This window comes from Saccopteryx leptura, chromosome 4, assembly GCF_036850995.1.
Source record: "Saccopteryx leptura isolate mSacLep1 chromosome 4, mSacLep1_pri_phased_curated, whole genome shotgun sequence".
Taxonomy (NCBI): domain Eukaryota; kingdom Metazoa; phylum Chordata; class Mammalia; order Chiroptera; family Emballonuridae; genus Saccopteryx; species Saccopteryx leptura.
This window is the reverse complement of record NC_089506.1, coordinates 110,096,853-110,112,130: the sequence shown is the minus strand read 5'-3', so window position 1 is coordinate 110,112,130 and position 15,278 is coordinate 110,096,853. Positions and strand designations below refer to the sequence as shown.

General features: G+C 36.4%; 1 protein-coding gene across 1 annotated transcript in view; it reads right to left on the bottom strand.

Moving 5' to 3' along the window:
• LRRC63 (leucine rich repeat containing 63) overlaps positions 1–15,278 on the bottom strand; it is a 36,085-nt gene that overhangs the window by 10,324 nt on the left and 10,483 nt on the right. Inside the window, exons 6-7 of the mRNA XM_066380986.1 lie at positions 6,021–6,119; positions 1,315–1,451 (exon numbers count right to left, since the gene is read on the bottom strand). Coding sequence (XP_066237083.1) covers positions 1,315–1,451; positions 6,021–6,119 — 236 coding nt within the window. The remainder of the gene's footprint in view (positions 1–1,314; positions 1,452–6,020; positions 6,120–15,278) is intronic.

The following is a 15,278-nucleotide window of genomic DNA, read 5'->3' as shown; positions in this document are numbered from 1 at the left end:
CGACCTCAGCATTTCCAGGTCGATGCTTTATCCACTGCGCCACCACAGGTCAGGCCTTAAATACCATTCTTCAATAAAAAGAAAACAGGGTTTTCTTAGAGAAATGGCTGATTCTAGTATCGAGGCATAGAAAATATAATTTGTTTTGTGGAAAAATACAGATGAGTCAAATAGAAATAAAATTCCCATAATGCAATGTTCTTATTTCCTTTGTGTTTATTCTTTATTTTTATATGTATTAAGTATAATATGGGATGCGTATATGTACATTTTAAAATAGAAATGGTATAATAGTTTACATACCTTTTTATTTTCTTAACTGACTAGCTTTATGGCTTATGAATATAGAATTTGCTGGATTATTAATTAAAAACAATGTTGGATAATCAACTTTATAAGTGAATTTAGATGCACTTTCTTAATTACTACAAGACTTCCTTTGCATAACATTGTCCAACTATTTAAGAGTCCCTGTCCCTTTGTCCTTAACCTATACCTATATTCAATTTATTAAACTTTTACTGGAAGAGGTACCTTGTTTTGAAAATTGTTTAATGTTTTCATTTAAAATTTTCATTAGTAGTTAAATATTTACCAGTTCATATGTGAGGAAAAGCCATTGCTTTTAAACCCAAGTATCAACATTTCTATCAGAGTTTAAAGGATCTTAGCTATCAAAAAGACTAATTTCTGCCCTGGTCAGGTGGCTCAGTGGTAGAGCATCGGCCTGGCGTGCAGGAGTCCCGGGTTCAATTCCTGGCCAGGGCACACAGGAGAAGCGCCCATCTGCTTCTCCACCCCTCCCCCTCTCCTTCCTCTCTGTCTCTCTCTTCCCCTCCCACAGCCAAGGCTCCAGTGGAGCAAAGTTGGCCCGGGCGCTGAAGATGGCTCCATGGCCTCTGCCTCAGGCGCTAGAATGGCCCTGGTTGCAACAGAGCAACGCCCCAGATGGGCAGAGCATCGCCCCCCGGTGGGCATGCCAGGTGGATCCTGGTCGGGCGCATGCGGGAGTCTGTCTGACTGCCTCCCCGTTTCCAACTTCAGAAAAATACAAAAAAAAAAAAAAAAAAAAAAAAGACTAATTTCTTAGTTCACAGACTAGGAAATTGAGGCTGAGAATGGTTAATTGCCATCTATGTAGCTGACAGGATTATTTTAAAGACAATAATGAAAAACAAGCCAGCTAATTAAAACAGAATAAAAATTATTACATACCTAAAATGTTGCTAGCTGCTTTCAAAGGGAGAACTGATCTTTTTCTAAATCATAAACTCTTTATTTTGTATGTTTATAATCTCAAACTATAAACCTTACCCAGGTGGAAGAGTCATAATTAAATTAAAGGCAATGTTGAAAACTCTAAGGGACTTAAGTTGTTGTATTTCAGAAGGGATTGCTTTGATAGGATTATTTCTCAGGATCAGTATTTGTAAATATTTAAGACAAAATACCTGAGGAACAGAAGAGATACAAACATGAGTAAAACAATAAAGTATACAAATTCTTATTTATTACATTTTATAAACCCCTTGAACTAGTAATGTAGCAGAATCAGTATAGCAACAGCAATTGTCTATATATCATATATCAAATACCTTTGGAAAGCCTTCAAAATAATTGACCAGAACATGCATGATATGTAAAATAGTGCAACTACTATACTCATATACCCTTGACTCAAGAATGGCCCTTTTCTAAATGGGAAAGTCATCTTGTTTGATCAACTCATGGTTTCATAAGAAGTAATTATGCAAAGGATAAGGGTGGAAGGAGTTATCTGCAGAACCAGAAAAATAAGTGGAAGTAATCTTAGTAATCAACAAGGTGTCAGAAATCATAACCAGATGGTTTCATTCTCACATCATAGTAATTTCATATACAATGATTTTTCATATAAAATTTAAAAATAGAATATACCATTTAAATCTATGATGTTTGCTTAATTAATATATTTCTTGGTTTCTGGTGAGTCAGAATAAGGTCTTACAATAGCTGTCTTTGACATTAAATTAAACCTTTATATCATCATGAAGATCTGAAGTTGTAGAATAGCGCATGCTCACTCTTGCAATCAGAAGTGGAAGTCCTTCAAGTGTGTTTTTCTTTTTCAAGACTGTTTTGGTTATTTGGAGTCCCTTGCATTTCCTTATGAACTCTAGAAACAGCTTGTCCAATTCTACAAAAAAGGCAAGTTGTAATCTTCATAAGGACTGCAATGAATCTGTAGGTCAGTTTGTGAGTTTGCCAACTTAAAAATATTAAGTCTTCAGATCCATAAACATGGGATGTCTTGTCATCTAATTGTGTTTAATTTCTTAATGTTCTGTAGTTTTCACAGTATAAGTTTTGCACTTTTGTTAAATTTACTCCCAAATATTTTATTCTGTTTAAGTAAATAAAATTTCTTAATCTATTGTCAGATTGTTTATTGCTATTTTTGTAGAAATACAATTGATTTTTGTAGATTGATCTTGTACACTACACTGTTGCTGAACTCATTCATTAGCTTTAATTTTTTTTGTGTGTGAATTCCTTAGAATTTTGGAGACTGTCATTTACAAACAGAGATAGTTTTAACTTCCTTTTTAAATCTGAATGCCTTTTATTTCTCTTTCTTGATTGACTTTGGAAAGCCCAGTACAATGTTGAATACAAAGTGGCAAGAGTAGACACCTTCATCTGGTTCCTGATCTTAGGAGAAAAACTTTGAGTCAACATTAAATATGATATAAGTTGTAAAGTTTCTGTAGACACCCTTTATCAAGTTGAAAATATCCCCTTCTATTCCTAAATGTTGAGTTTTGTCATGAAAGGATGCTGAACTTTGTAAAATTGTTTTTCTGTCTTTATTGAGATAATTGTATGGTTTTCCCCCCTCTTTTCTATATTAAAATGGTATATCCCCTTGCCTGTTTTTTGTATGTTTATTCAACCTTGCATTCCTGAGATAAATGTCACTTGGTTATGTTGTAAAGACACTAGCATTTTGTTCAGAATTTTTGCGTCTATATTCATAAGAGATGTTGTGTAGTTTCTTTTCTCTCCATATCTTTGTCTAGTCTTGGTATCAGCATATTACTAGTTTCCTACTTTGAGTTGGAAAGTTTTTCCTTCTCTTCTATTTTTTGGAAGAGTTTATAAAGGATTGGTGTTAATTCTTCTTAAGATATTTGGTAGAATTCACCAATGTATCTATCTGGTCCTAGACTTTTCTTTGTGGAAAGTTTTTTTTTTTTTTTTTTTAATTTAGACAATTAATTTTAACAGGGTGACTGACATTGGTCAACTGGAGTACATAGATTTAGAGAAAACATCTCCACATTGTTTGGACATTTGATTACGTGAAAAGTTTGAGTTACTATTAATCTATTTCCTTTTTTAGAGCCATTCAGCTTTTCTATTTCTTCTTGAGTCTACTCTTGTGTCTTTCTAGCTTTGTGTCCATTTTATCAAAGTTATCTATTTGGTTGGTTTACCATTATTTGCAGTGTTCCATTAAAATATTTTTTTATTTCTGTAAGGTTGGTAGTAATGTCTTCTCTTTCATTCTTAATTTTAGTAATTTGGGTCTTCTTTTCCCTTGATCAATCAATATAAGGTTAGTCAATTTTGTTGATCTTTCGAAGTATCAGCTGTTGGTTTTGTTGATTTTTCTCTTGTTTTTTTATTCTTAATTTCACTAATTTCTGTACTAATTTTTATTATCTCTTTCCTTATTCTTTCTTTAGGTTTAGTTTGCTCTTTTTTTAAAAATGGCTTAAGATGAAAGACTAGGTTATTGATTTTTCTTTTTGAATATAAATATTTATAGCTATAAATTTCCCTCTGAGCACTTCTGTAGATGCTTCCATAAACTTTGGTATGTTGTCTTTTCATTATTTATCTTAAAATATTTTCTAATTTCCTTTTTGATTTCTTTATTGAATCATTGGTTCTTTAAGGCTGTGTTGCTTAATTTTCATATTTTCCCAAATTTTTTATTGATTTTTAATTACATTCCATTGTGGCCACAAATATACTTTGTAATTTTTAATTGTTTAGGTGTATCAAGATTTACTTTGTGACAATATATGGTCTATCCTAGAAAATGTTCTATGTGAATTTGAGAAATAGGCATTCTGCTGTTATTGGTAGACATGTTCTATAGGTCAGTGGTTTTCAACCTTTTTTCACTTGGGGACCAGTGATTGAGCTGACCAGAAATGGAAACACACAACAAATAAAGTTGTGTCTTACTGCGCATAACAGTGCAACATGGTACAAGCTGGTACTTGATTTCTGAACTCCAAATGTACAAAGAATTGAATACTACATACATTTGTCTGAATATTTTTTGCTTTGCATGGTAAAAAAAAGGTTGTTTGAACAAGCTTACAAGTTCCAGAGATACCTAAGACAATCTCAATAGTATTTTCATCAATGATATAGGATGATAAGTGGCAATCACCCCGATCATAAGTGAATTCAACTAAAATCACTGGGTTCATAATTTTCATATAACATCAGTGTGGTTAACTCTTAAGCAGACCAGCTCAAAATTTCTGGCAGACTAGCAGCATTCCGCAGACCAGCAGTTGAAAAACACTATTAAAGATGTCTGTTAGGTCTGAGTTGACTTATAGTGTTGTTCAAACCTTCTATTTATTTGTTGATCTTCTGCTTAGTTGTTCTATGCATTATTGAAAGTGGGGTATTGAAGCTTATAACTATTATTGTTCAAATTCTAATTTCTTCCTTTCAGTGTTTGTATTCAGGGGCCATATATATGTGTAAATATATTTTCCTGATAGATTGACAAAATGTCCCTCTTTATCTCTAGTAAATATTTTGTTTTAAAATGCATTTTGTCACTCCAGCTTTCTTATGATCACTGTTTACATGATATATATTTTTTCATACTTTTACCTTTGACCTCTTTGTGTCTTTTAATCTTAAGTGTATCTTCTGTAGAAAGCATGTCATTGGAGCTTGATTTTATATTCAGTCTGACAATCTGTATCTTTGGATTGTTTAAAGTATTCACATTTAATGTTATTATTGACATGCTGGATTCACATCACCATTTTACATACAGTTCATATAGTTTTCTATATATATGTTCTATTTGTTCTCTTTTTACTGGCTTCATTTGCCACAACTGAATATTTGCTAGTATAATATTTTAATTGCTTTAATAATTTTTTCACCATATTCTCGAGTTATTTTCTTAGTGATTGCTTTAAGAGTTGTAGTATACATCTTATCAGAATCTACTTCATATTTACACTAACTTAATTCCAATGAGATATGAAAATGTTCCTAAATAGCTCTAGTCCCTGTTCCTCTTTTTTGCACAATTTTTTTATGTATTACATCCACATATGTTACAGACCTAACAATACATTATTATTTTTTAAAATGCTCATTTATTCTTAGAGCTGATTTCAGAGTTTAGGAATGCACCAGAATCATGAAATAATGATCCTTTCTTGGAAGGCTTAAAGAGAAAACCCTCAAGAAAGATTGCCATCTTTTAAAAGAGTTGTATAAAAGTAAAAACCAGGTAGCAGATAAATTGTGATCAGAGACAATAACATGAGAAAACACCCAAGTACATAATACATAGGTGGAGGGAGAACACTTATCCTTCTGGAACCATTACTATTATCAACATAGAGAAGAGGCACTGTCCTAGAAGGTTAATTTAGTTAATGAGACATAGAAGCAACTGTGAGGTGATGAAAGTGAGCCAAATTACCTATACAGAAGGGAGGAAGAATAAATTATTTAATATACATTGTACAATTATGAGAACATTTTTGAGAGCCTGACTATAACATAGTCTTTGAGGATTATGTCATGGGACTTCCTAAGAAAGATGTACTGTACTTTTTGTACTTCTAAAAATAAGCCTTTTTGGATGCAACTCAAAATATGTTTACTTTATAGTAACTCCAAGGTATCAAGTATCTATTTTTTATTATAATTATTATTCATAGTAAAAGTTATCCCAGTGTATACAATAATAAAAATGGACTTACTTCTGTGGGAAAGGAACTGATATCATTAAATGATAAGTTAAGATATATCAGTTGAAAAGCCAAAGGTGTTAAGTCTGGACAATTCAGGATAAAAAAGCCCTAAAATAAAGTGACATGAGATAAGGGGTTAGTTATTAAGAATGCACAAAATACTTTATACAAGATTTTAAAATTCACATATTCTGAGTGACAATGATTGACACAATATACTAACAAGCCCATACTCATCTTCCATTTGTTCAAATTAGTTTGTTATGATAATAATTTCTTAAATATGTAAAAGATAGAAACATTAGTATTTGTGCATGTAATAAGTATAGTGATGTGTGTGAGACAGGCACTTTAAAAATGAGCAAACATATTATTGAGTCTTCACTACTTGTTGAAATATGAAAAATTATATATACTTTATCTTTAATTTTCCTTTTCACCACCTGGGTTTTTTCATGTCTACTTCTGAGGCAAAATAGTAATAAGCCAGAAAAATTCCTTGGCAAATGGGACGGCAAACTGACCCAGAGAGCTGCCAACTGGCCTCAGCCAGCACCCTGACTCACCTGCCTCCTTCTCTCTTGCACCACCACTCCCTTAAGCATTCAGCAATGACTAATGACTCCCTACCTTAGCACGGACCAATCAGTAGAGACCATGACCCTGAAAGGACACACCTGGAAAGCTGATAAATATTCTATAGAGATCCTCTAGAGATCTCCCCTAATATTCCTGCCTTTAGAAAACAGATAAAAACCCCTAGGGCAAAGGACCCAGTGCATGCTCTCTCTCTCTCTCTTCCTCTCTCTCTCTCTCTCTCTCTGAAGCACACTAGTGCCTTCCCTCCTTCTTTCCTCAGGTATGTATCTTTGCTTTTCTTTCTCCTAAGCTCTAAAGGTTTCCAGGACACTTAGCAACTAGGGAAGCAGCTCTTCTGAGCACTGAGCCTGTCTCCAACAACCCTTCCCTTGCCAACAATATAGATGGACCTGGAGATTATTATGCTAAATTAAATAAGCCAGGCAGAGAAAGACAAATATCATACAATCTTATTTATATGTGGAATATTTTTAATTTTTTTATTCAGTGAGAGAAGGGGAGACAGGGAGACAGACTTCCACATGTACCCTGACCGAGATCCACCTGGCAAACCCACTCCAGGGGGCAATGCTGTCCATCTGGAGTGTTGCTCCCGTTGCTCAGCAACGAGCTCTTAGCGCCTGAGGTGGAAGCCATGAAGCCATCCTCAGTGCCCAGGGCCAAGTTGCTCCAATCGAGCCATGGCTGCAAGAGGAGAAAAGAGAGAGAGAGAGAGAGAGAAGAGGGGGAGGGTTGAGGAAGCAGATGGGTGCTTCTCCTGTGTGCCCTGACTGGGAATTGAACCTAGGACATCCACACACCAGGCCAACACTCTACCACTGAGCCAACCAGCCAGGCTCTTACTAATGTGTTTTAATACATTGATTTTATTATATAAAACTCTTTATTTCAAGAATAATGTCACTTGGTCATTAAAATTTTTTTTTAATTTAGAAAATTAAATTTAGCAGGGTGACATTGGTCAATTTGGGCAAACATCTCCACATAATTTGAACAGTCAATTGTGTTGTATACCCATCACCCAAAGTCAAATCATCCTCTGTCACCTTATATTTGTCCCTCTTCATACCCCTTCCCCTCCCCCCTCTCCCCCCTTCCTCCTCCCCCTGATAACCACTGCACTCTTATCTATGTCCATGAGTCTCAATTGTGAATCCCACCTATGTATGGAATCATACAGCTTTTAGCTTTTTCTGATTTACTTATTTCATGAGGTATAATGTTAATCAAGGTCCATCCATGTTGTTGTAAATGATACTATGTCATCATTTCTTATGGCTGAGTAGTATTCCATTGTATACATGTACCACACCCTCTTTATCCAATCCTCTATTGAAGGGTATGTTGGGTCGTTTCCATGTCTTTGCCACTGTGAATAATGCTGTAATGAACATGAGGCTGCATGTGTCTTTACGTACCAGTGTTTTGGGGGTATATACCCAGTAGAGGGATTGCTGGGGCATAAGGTAGTTCTACTCTTTATTTTTTGAGGAACCACCATACTTTCTTCCATACTTTCAACATATGGTTGTACAACATAGTGGTTGTACTAATTTATATATTCACCAACAGTGAATGAGGGTTCCTTTTTCTCCACATGCTCTCCAACACTTGTTATGACCTGTCTTGTTGATAAAAGCTAATCTGCCCTGGCCGGTTGGCTCAGCGGTAGAGTGTCGGCCTAGCGTGCGGAGGACCCGGGTTCGATTCCCGGCCAGGGCACACAGGAGAAGCGCCCATTTGCTTCTCCACCCCTCCGCCGCGCCTTCCTCTCTGTCTCTCTCTTCCCCTCCCGCAGCTGAGGCTCCATTGGAGCAAAGATGGCCCGGGCGCTGGGGATGGCTCCTTGGCCTCTGCCCCAGGCGCTAGAGTGGCTCTGGTCGCAACATGGCGACGCCCAGGATGGGCAGAGCATCGCCCCCTGGTGGGCAGAGCGTCGCCCCATGGCGGGTGTGCTGGGTGGATCCCGGTCGGGCGCATGCGGGAGTCTGTCTGACTGTCTCTCCCTGTTTCCAGCTTCAGAAAAATGAAAAAAATAAAATAAAAATAAATAAATAAAAAAAAAAAAAAAAAAGCTAATCTAACAAGTGTGAAGTGGTATCTCATTGGTAGTTTTGATTTACATTTCTCTATTAGATAGTGAAGATGAGCAGCTTTTCATACATCTATTGGCTATTTGTATTTCTTCTTGGGAGATGTGTCTGTTCATGTCCTCTATCCATTTTTTTTTTTGCTTGTTTGTTGCTGAGTTTTGTGAGTTCTATGTATATTTTGGATATTAACCCCTTATCTGAGCTGTTGTTTGCAAATATCATTTCCCATTTGGTTGGCTGTCTGTTTTGTTGTCAGTTTCTTTTGCTGTGTAGAAGCTTCTTAGTTTGATAAAGTCCCATTCATTTATTTTTGCCTTTACTTCCCTTGCCTTTGGGGTCAAATTCATAAAATGTTCTCTATGGCTAAGGTCCATGAGTCTAGTTCCTATGCTTTCTCCTATGTAATTTATAGTTTCAGATCTTATATTTAGGTCTTTGATCCATTTTCAATTAATTTTTGTGCAAGGGGACTAACTGTAGTCAAATTTCATTCCTTTGCATGTGGCTTTCCAATTTCCCCAGCACCATTTATTGAAGAGGCTTTCTTTTCTCCATTGTGTGTTTTTGGCTCCTTTATCAAAGATGATTTGCCTATAAATATATGGTTTTATTTTGGGACTCTTGATTCTGTTCCATTGGTCTCTGTGTCTACCTTTCTGCCAATACCACACTGTTTTGATTATTGTGGCTCTGTAGTATAATTTAATGTCAGGTGTTGTAATGCCTCCAGCTTCATATTTCCCCCTCAGGATTACTTTGGTTATTCGGGTTTTTTTCTGGTTCCATGATTTTTTGTTTCATTTCTTTAAAAATTACATTGGAATTTTTATGGAAATTGCATTAAATTTGAATATTGCTTTGGGTAATATGGCCATTTTAACTATAATTACTCTTCCTACCCAAGAACATGAGATATTTTTCCATTTCATTATGTCTTTTTCAATTTTCTTTAATAATACTTTGTAGTTTTCAGTATATAGGTCCTTTACATTCTTTGCTTTGTTTATCCCTAGGTATAATATCTTCTTTGTTGCAACTGTAAAAGGGATTATTTTTTTTTTTTAGTTCATTTCCTGAAGTTTCATTGTTGGCATATATTAAAGCAATAGACTTCTGTATATTAATTTTGTATCCTGTGACCTTATTGTATTGGTTTGTTGTTTCTAATAGTTTTTCTTGGAGTCTTTGGGGTGTTCTATATACAGGATCATGTCATCTGCAAAAAGTAAAACCTTTACTTCTTTTTTCCCAATATGAGTACCTTTTATTTATTTTTCTTGCCTGACTGCTCTGTCTAGAACTTCCAGTACTATGTTGACTAGGAGTGGAGAGAGTGGAAAACCTTGTCTTGTTCCTGATTTTAGAGGAAAAACTTTCAGTTTTTTTACTATTTAGTACGATATTAGCTGATGTTTTGTCATTCATGGCCTTTATTATGTTGAGGTACTTCCTTTCTATACTCTTTTTTTTTTTTTTCATTTTTCCAAAGCTGGAAACGGGGAGGCAGTCAGACAGACTCCCACATGCGCCCGACCGGGATCCACCGGCATGCCCACCAGGGGGCGATGTTCTGCCCCTCTGGGGCGTCGCTCTGTTGCATCCAGAGACATTCTAGCGCCTGAGGCAGAGGCCACAGAGCCATCCCCAGCGCCCAGGCCATCTTTGCTCCAATGGAGCCTCGGCTGCGGGAGGGGAAGAGAGAGACAGAGAGGAAGGAGAGGGGGAGGGGTGGAGAAGCAGATGAGCGCTTCTCCTGTGTGCCCTGGCCGGGAATCGAACCTGGGACTTCTGCATGCCAGGCCGACGCTCTACCACTGAGCCAACTGGCCAGGGCCTTCTTCAATATTTTGAAAGACTTTGAGAAGGATAGGAACCAAATCTTCTATGAATGTTTGGTAGAATTCACTAGTGTAGCCATCTGGTCCTGGACTTTTGTTTTGGGGGAGGATTTTGATAGTTGTTTCCATTTCCTCCCTGCTTATGGGTCTATTTAGGCTTTCCACTTCTTCATGACTCAGTCTAAGAAGATTGTATATTTCTAGGAATTTATACAATTCTTCTAAGTTGTTGAATTCGGTGGCACATAGTTTTGAATAGTATTCTACAATGATCCTTTGTATATCTATGATATCTGTGATAATTTCTCCTCCTTCATTTCAGATTTTGTTTATATGAGTCCTTTGTCTTTTTTCCTTATTGAGTCTTGACAGAGATTTGTCAATTTTATTGATCTTTTCAAAGAACCAGCTCTTTATTGTATTAATTTTTCCTATAGTTTTTCTGTTCTCTCATTTATTTCTGCTTTAATTTTTATTTCCCTTTTTCTGCTGGTTTTGGGATGCCTTTGTTCTTTTTTATCCCTAGTTCCTTAAAATGTGACATTAAGTTGTTTACTTGAGTTCTCTCTTGTTTTTTGATATAAGCCTGTAATGATATGAACTTCCCTCTTATTACTGCTTTTGCTGCATCTCAGAAATTCTGATATGTCGTGTTGTCATTTTTGATTGTGTATATATGTCTTTTGATCTCTGCTTTTACTACTTTTTTGATCCAGTAATTTTTTTAAAGTATGTTGTTTAATTTCCACATTTTTGTGGGTTTGTTTACTTTTTTGCAGTTAAATTCTAATTTCAAAGCCTTATGGTCAGAGAATATGCTTGGTATAATTTCAATCTTTCTAAATTTGTTGATGGTAGTTTTATGGCCCAATGTATAGTCAATTCTTGAGAATGTTCTATATACACTGGAGAAAAATATATACTCTGACATCCTGGGATGAAATGTCCTGAGATGAGATGTCTATTTGTTCTAGTGTTTCATTTAAGGCCAATATTTCTTTATTGATTTTCTGTTTGGATGAACGACCTAGAACCATCAATGGTGTGTTGAGATCTCCAAGTATGATTGTATTTTTTGTCAGTTTCTATTTTTAGATCAGTTAGTAGATGTCTTATATATTTTGGTGCTTCCTGGTTTGGTGCATATATATTAAGAAGTATTATGTCTTCTTGATATAATGTCCCCTTTTCATTATAAAATGGCTATCTTTGTCTCTGGTTACCTTTGTTGTCTTGTAGTCAGCATTGTCAGATATGAATATGGTTACACCTGCTTTTCTTTGGATATTATTTGCTTAGAGAATCATTTTCCAACCTTTCACTTTGAATCTATTTTTATCCTTGTAGCTTAGGTGTGTCTCTTAAAGGCAGTATATGGTTGTGTTTTGCTTTTTGATCCAATCAGCTACTCTGTGCCTCTTTATTGGTGAATTCAATCCATTTACGTTTAGTGTAATTATTGACATTTGAGGATTTCCTATTGCCATTTTATATATTGCTTTCTGATAGTTCTGTGTCTTGTTCAGTTCTTCTCTTTTGTTTTTCTGTTATTTGTTTTTGTTTGGTGGTATTCCATATTTATTTCCTCTGTTTCTTCTTTTTTTAAGCTATGTGTTTCAGTAGTGGCATTTTGGGGGGTGGTTACCATTAGGTTATTAAAAGAAAAATTATCATATTTACTCGAGTCCATTATCTCATGAGTGCTTCTGCACTCCTTCCTTCTTTACTACTGCTGATCTTTGTCCTCTTCCTTTTTATGTTATTGTCACAGATTATCCTTGTTTTTATTGTGATGTTGTTAGAGCTTTTACTTGTAGTTTTGTTCTGTTTTGTTCCTTGTATTTGGTCAGATAACCCCCTTTAGTGTTTCCTGTACTAAAGGCTTTCTGGTGATAAATTCCCTCAGTTCTCTAAGTCTGTAAATGTTTTTATTTCACCTTCATATTTGAAGGATAGCTCTGATGGATATAGTATTCTTGGCTGGTAGTTCTCCCTTTCAGTACTTTAACTGGTAGGGTCCACTCTCTTCTGGCTTGTAAAGTTTCTGCTGAGAAATCTGATGATAATCTAATGGGCTTTCTTTATAAGTTACATTCTTTTCCCTAGCTGCCTTGAGAATTCTTTCTTTGTCATTGATTTGTGCTCATTTCATTACAATGTGCCTCGGAGCAGGTCTGTTTGGGTTGAGGTAACTTGGTGTTCTGTTTGCTTCTTGGATTCGAGGCTCTAACTCTTTCCACAGGCTTGGAAAGTTCTCATTGATTATTTGTTTGAATATGCTCTCCATTCCCTTTTCCTCCTCCTCTTCTTCTAATATACCCATTATTCTTATAGTGCTCTTTCTGATGGAGTCAGACTATTTCTTTTTTTTTTTTTAATTCATGAGCCTCTCTCTTCTTTTCTCTGTAGTATCTCTAGGTGCCTCTCTTCAGTGTCACTAATTCTCTCCTATATCTGGCCTATTCTATTAGCTTAGCTTGCAATCTCACTTTTCAGTTCATGTACTGAGTTCTTCATCTCTGTTTAGTTCTTTTTTATAGTTTCCATTTCTTTGGTGAAGTACTCTTTTTTGTTCCTTAATTTGTTTTTAGAGCTCCTTAAATTGCCTTTCAGTGTTTTCTTGTATCTCATTGAGTATGTTTAGAACTTCAATTTTGAATTCTCTGTCATTTATCTTTAAGGTTTTCATGTAATTGAGATGTTTTTCTGGAGATTTTTCATCATCTATCTGAGCTACATCTCTGTCTTGTGTATCTGTGATATTTGATTTATTTTTTCTTTGATGGAATTTGAGAGTGGTATTGTTAATAACACTAACAAGAGATAATAAAAATAAAAATGGAAGAAATACATTGGAAAATTAAAATTCTGTAAATAACGATAAGAAGAACAAAAACTACAGAAAACAAGGAGCAGGAACTGAGAAAAATGAAAAAAAATGAAATAAAAAACAAAGCACTACAAAAATATGAGCCTAAATGTATAACAATTTGAAATAAAAGTAAGTTCATATGGGGGGGAAGGAAGGAGAAGAAAAGGGAAGAGAGAGAAAAACAGTAAAAGAGAAAGTGTCAGAAACGGAACCCTCACACAAAAAAAACAAGAATAAAAAATATAACAACTAAAGATAATGAAGTTCAAATGAGAAAAAGAGAATGAAGAAAAAGGAAAGAAGGAAAAATGTATTTTCCAGTTTTGAGAGGTTACTTTTCCCTTTTCCCAGCAGATGTACTACAAGTTTTGACTCTGTGAGGTTCTTGGGCAGAGTTCTGCTGAGGCATCACTGTTTTAATGATGTAGACAGGGTCACAGTTGCATTGGTGGGAGGGATTTGTTTGTTAGGGCTTTGCAATATTATGACTCTAGCAATGGCGGTTTCAGGTCTCTGTGTGCCTCTCCCCACATCTCAACAGAGCAGGGGATCAAACACTGGGCAGCTTTGCCTCTCAGAGGAGAGAATGGCACAGAGACTTTGAGGGATCCACTATTGCCACTGTTCGCACAGCAAGGGGAGCAATGCAGGACTTGGGAGGCTGCAGGAGATGCAGCCTGGTCCTTCCTCTAATATCACTCAAAGTGTGGCCCGTGGGTAGGGCAGGGGCTGTGTGCCAGGAGCCAAAGGCGCTCAGGCTCCCCCACCCCTCAATCCGAGCTTTGGGAGCAGGACTGGCACACCTCCACACCACACAGGCCAAACTCCATGGGTCAAGCATGGGCAGACCTAGCATGCCTCAGCGCCGTGAAGACTGATCTCCCCAGGCTATTCACACGCAGATCTCAGGAGCACACCACAGGCTGTGTGCATGCCCAGCACCTGCAATGGCAAGTGGAGCCCAGTGATGCAGGCAGACCTTGGGAACTGGCATGCTCCTGCTCTTGGTTGTGCACTCGCCTTAATTCAGCTCCTTCCCCTCTGCTCCTCAGTCTCTTTTCTTCTCCTGGCTCTGAAACAAAACCCATGCTAAAAGTGCCTCCCCCCCTCAGATCAGTGAAGAAAGAGAAAAACTTGGTCCTTCAACTTCTGGCCTCCAGGAGCAGATCCTATCTTCTACCCACCTTCTCACCCAATCAAACCTCTGCCTATTGGGTGTGTGGATATTTCAGGTACACCTGGGGCTCCTTCTCTGCATTATAGCTATTCAATTTGTTGAAATTTCAAGGGGAGAAATTGGGAGTATCTCTCATGCCACCATTTTTCTGATATCAGTCCAATTCTCCCTGGTCATTATTTTAATATTTTTTTGGATTCAATTTGCTAGTATTTTTCTGAGAATTTTTTCATCTATATTCATAAGGAATATTGGTCTGGTTTTCTTGTGGTGTCTTTTTCTTTGGTATCTGGGTTACACTGACAACATAGAATATGTTAGAGGTTGTGACAGTTTGATTTATAAGAAAGATATATTTGGTCACTCTTATATATAGCTATTTGATCTTCAGCTATGGTTCTCGGATCACAGCACCCCAAACCTTTGGAATTCGCTGGGCAATAAGAGCAATGGATGCATCTTTTATTATAATACTTAGTCTCTTGTCTTCAGGTCCTGAAATTGTTTCAGAGCTATAAAGATAAGATAGATGTCTCATTATTCATAATAAAGCCCCTTTCTACCACAACTGAGTTTATGTTAACAGGTGACTTTTGGAAATCATCTAAGAATGGAGACTGGTTGCCAGAACTATAACCATGGGATTAGAGAGTTGGAACTTCCAGTCCCTACTCTCTCAGCTTCCAG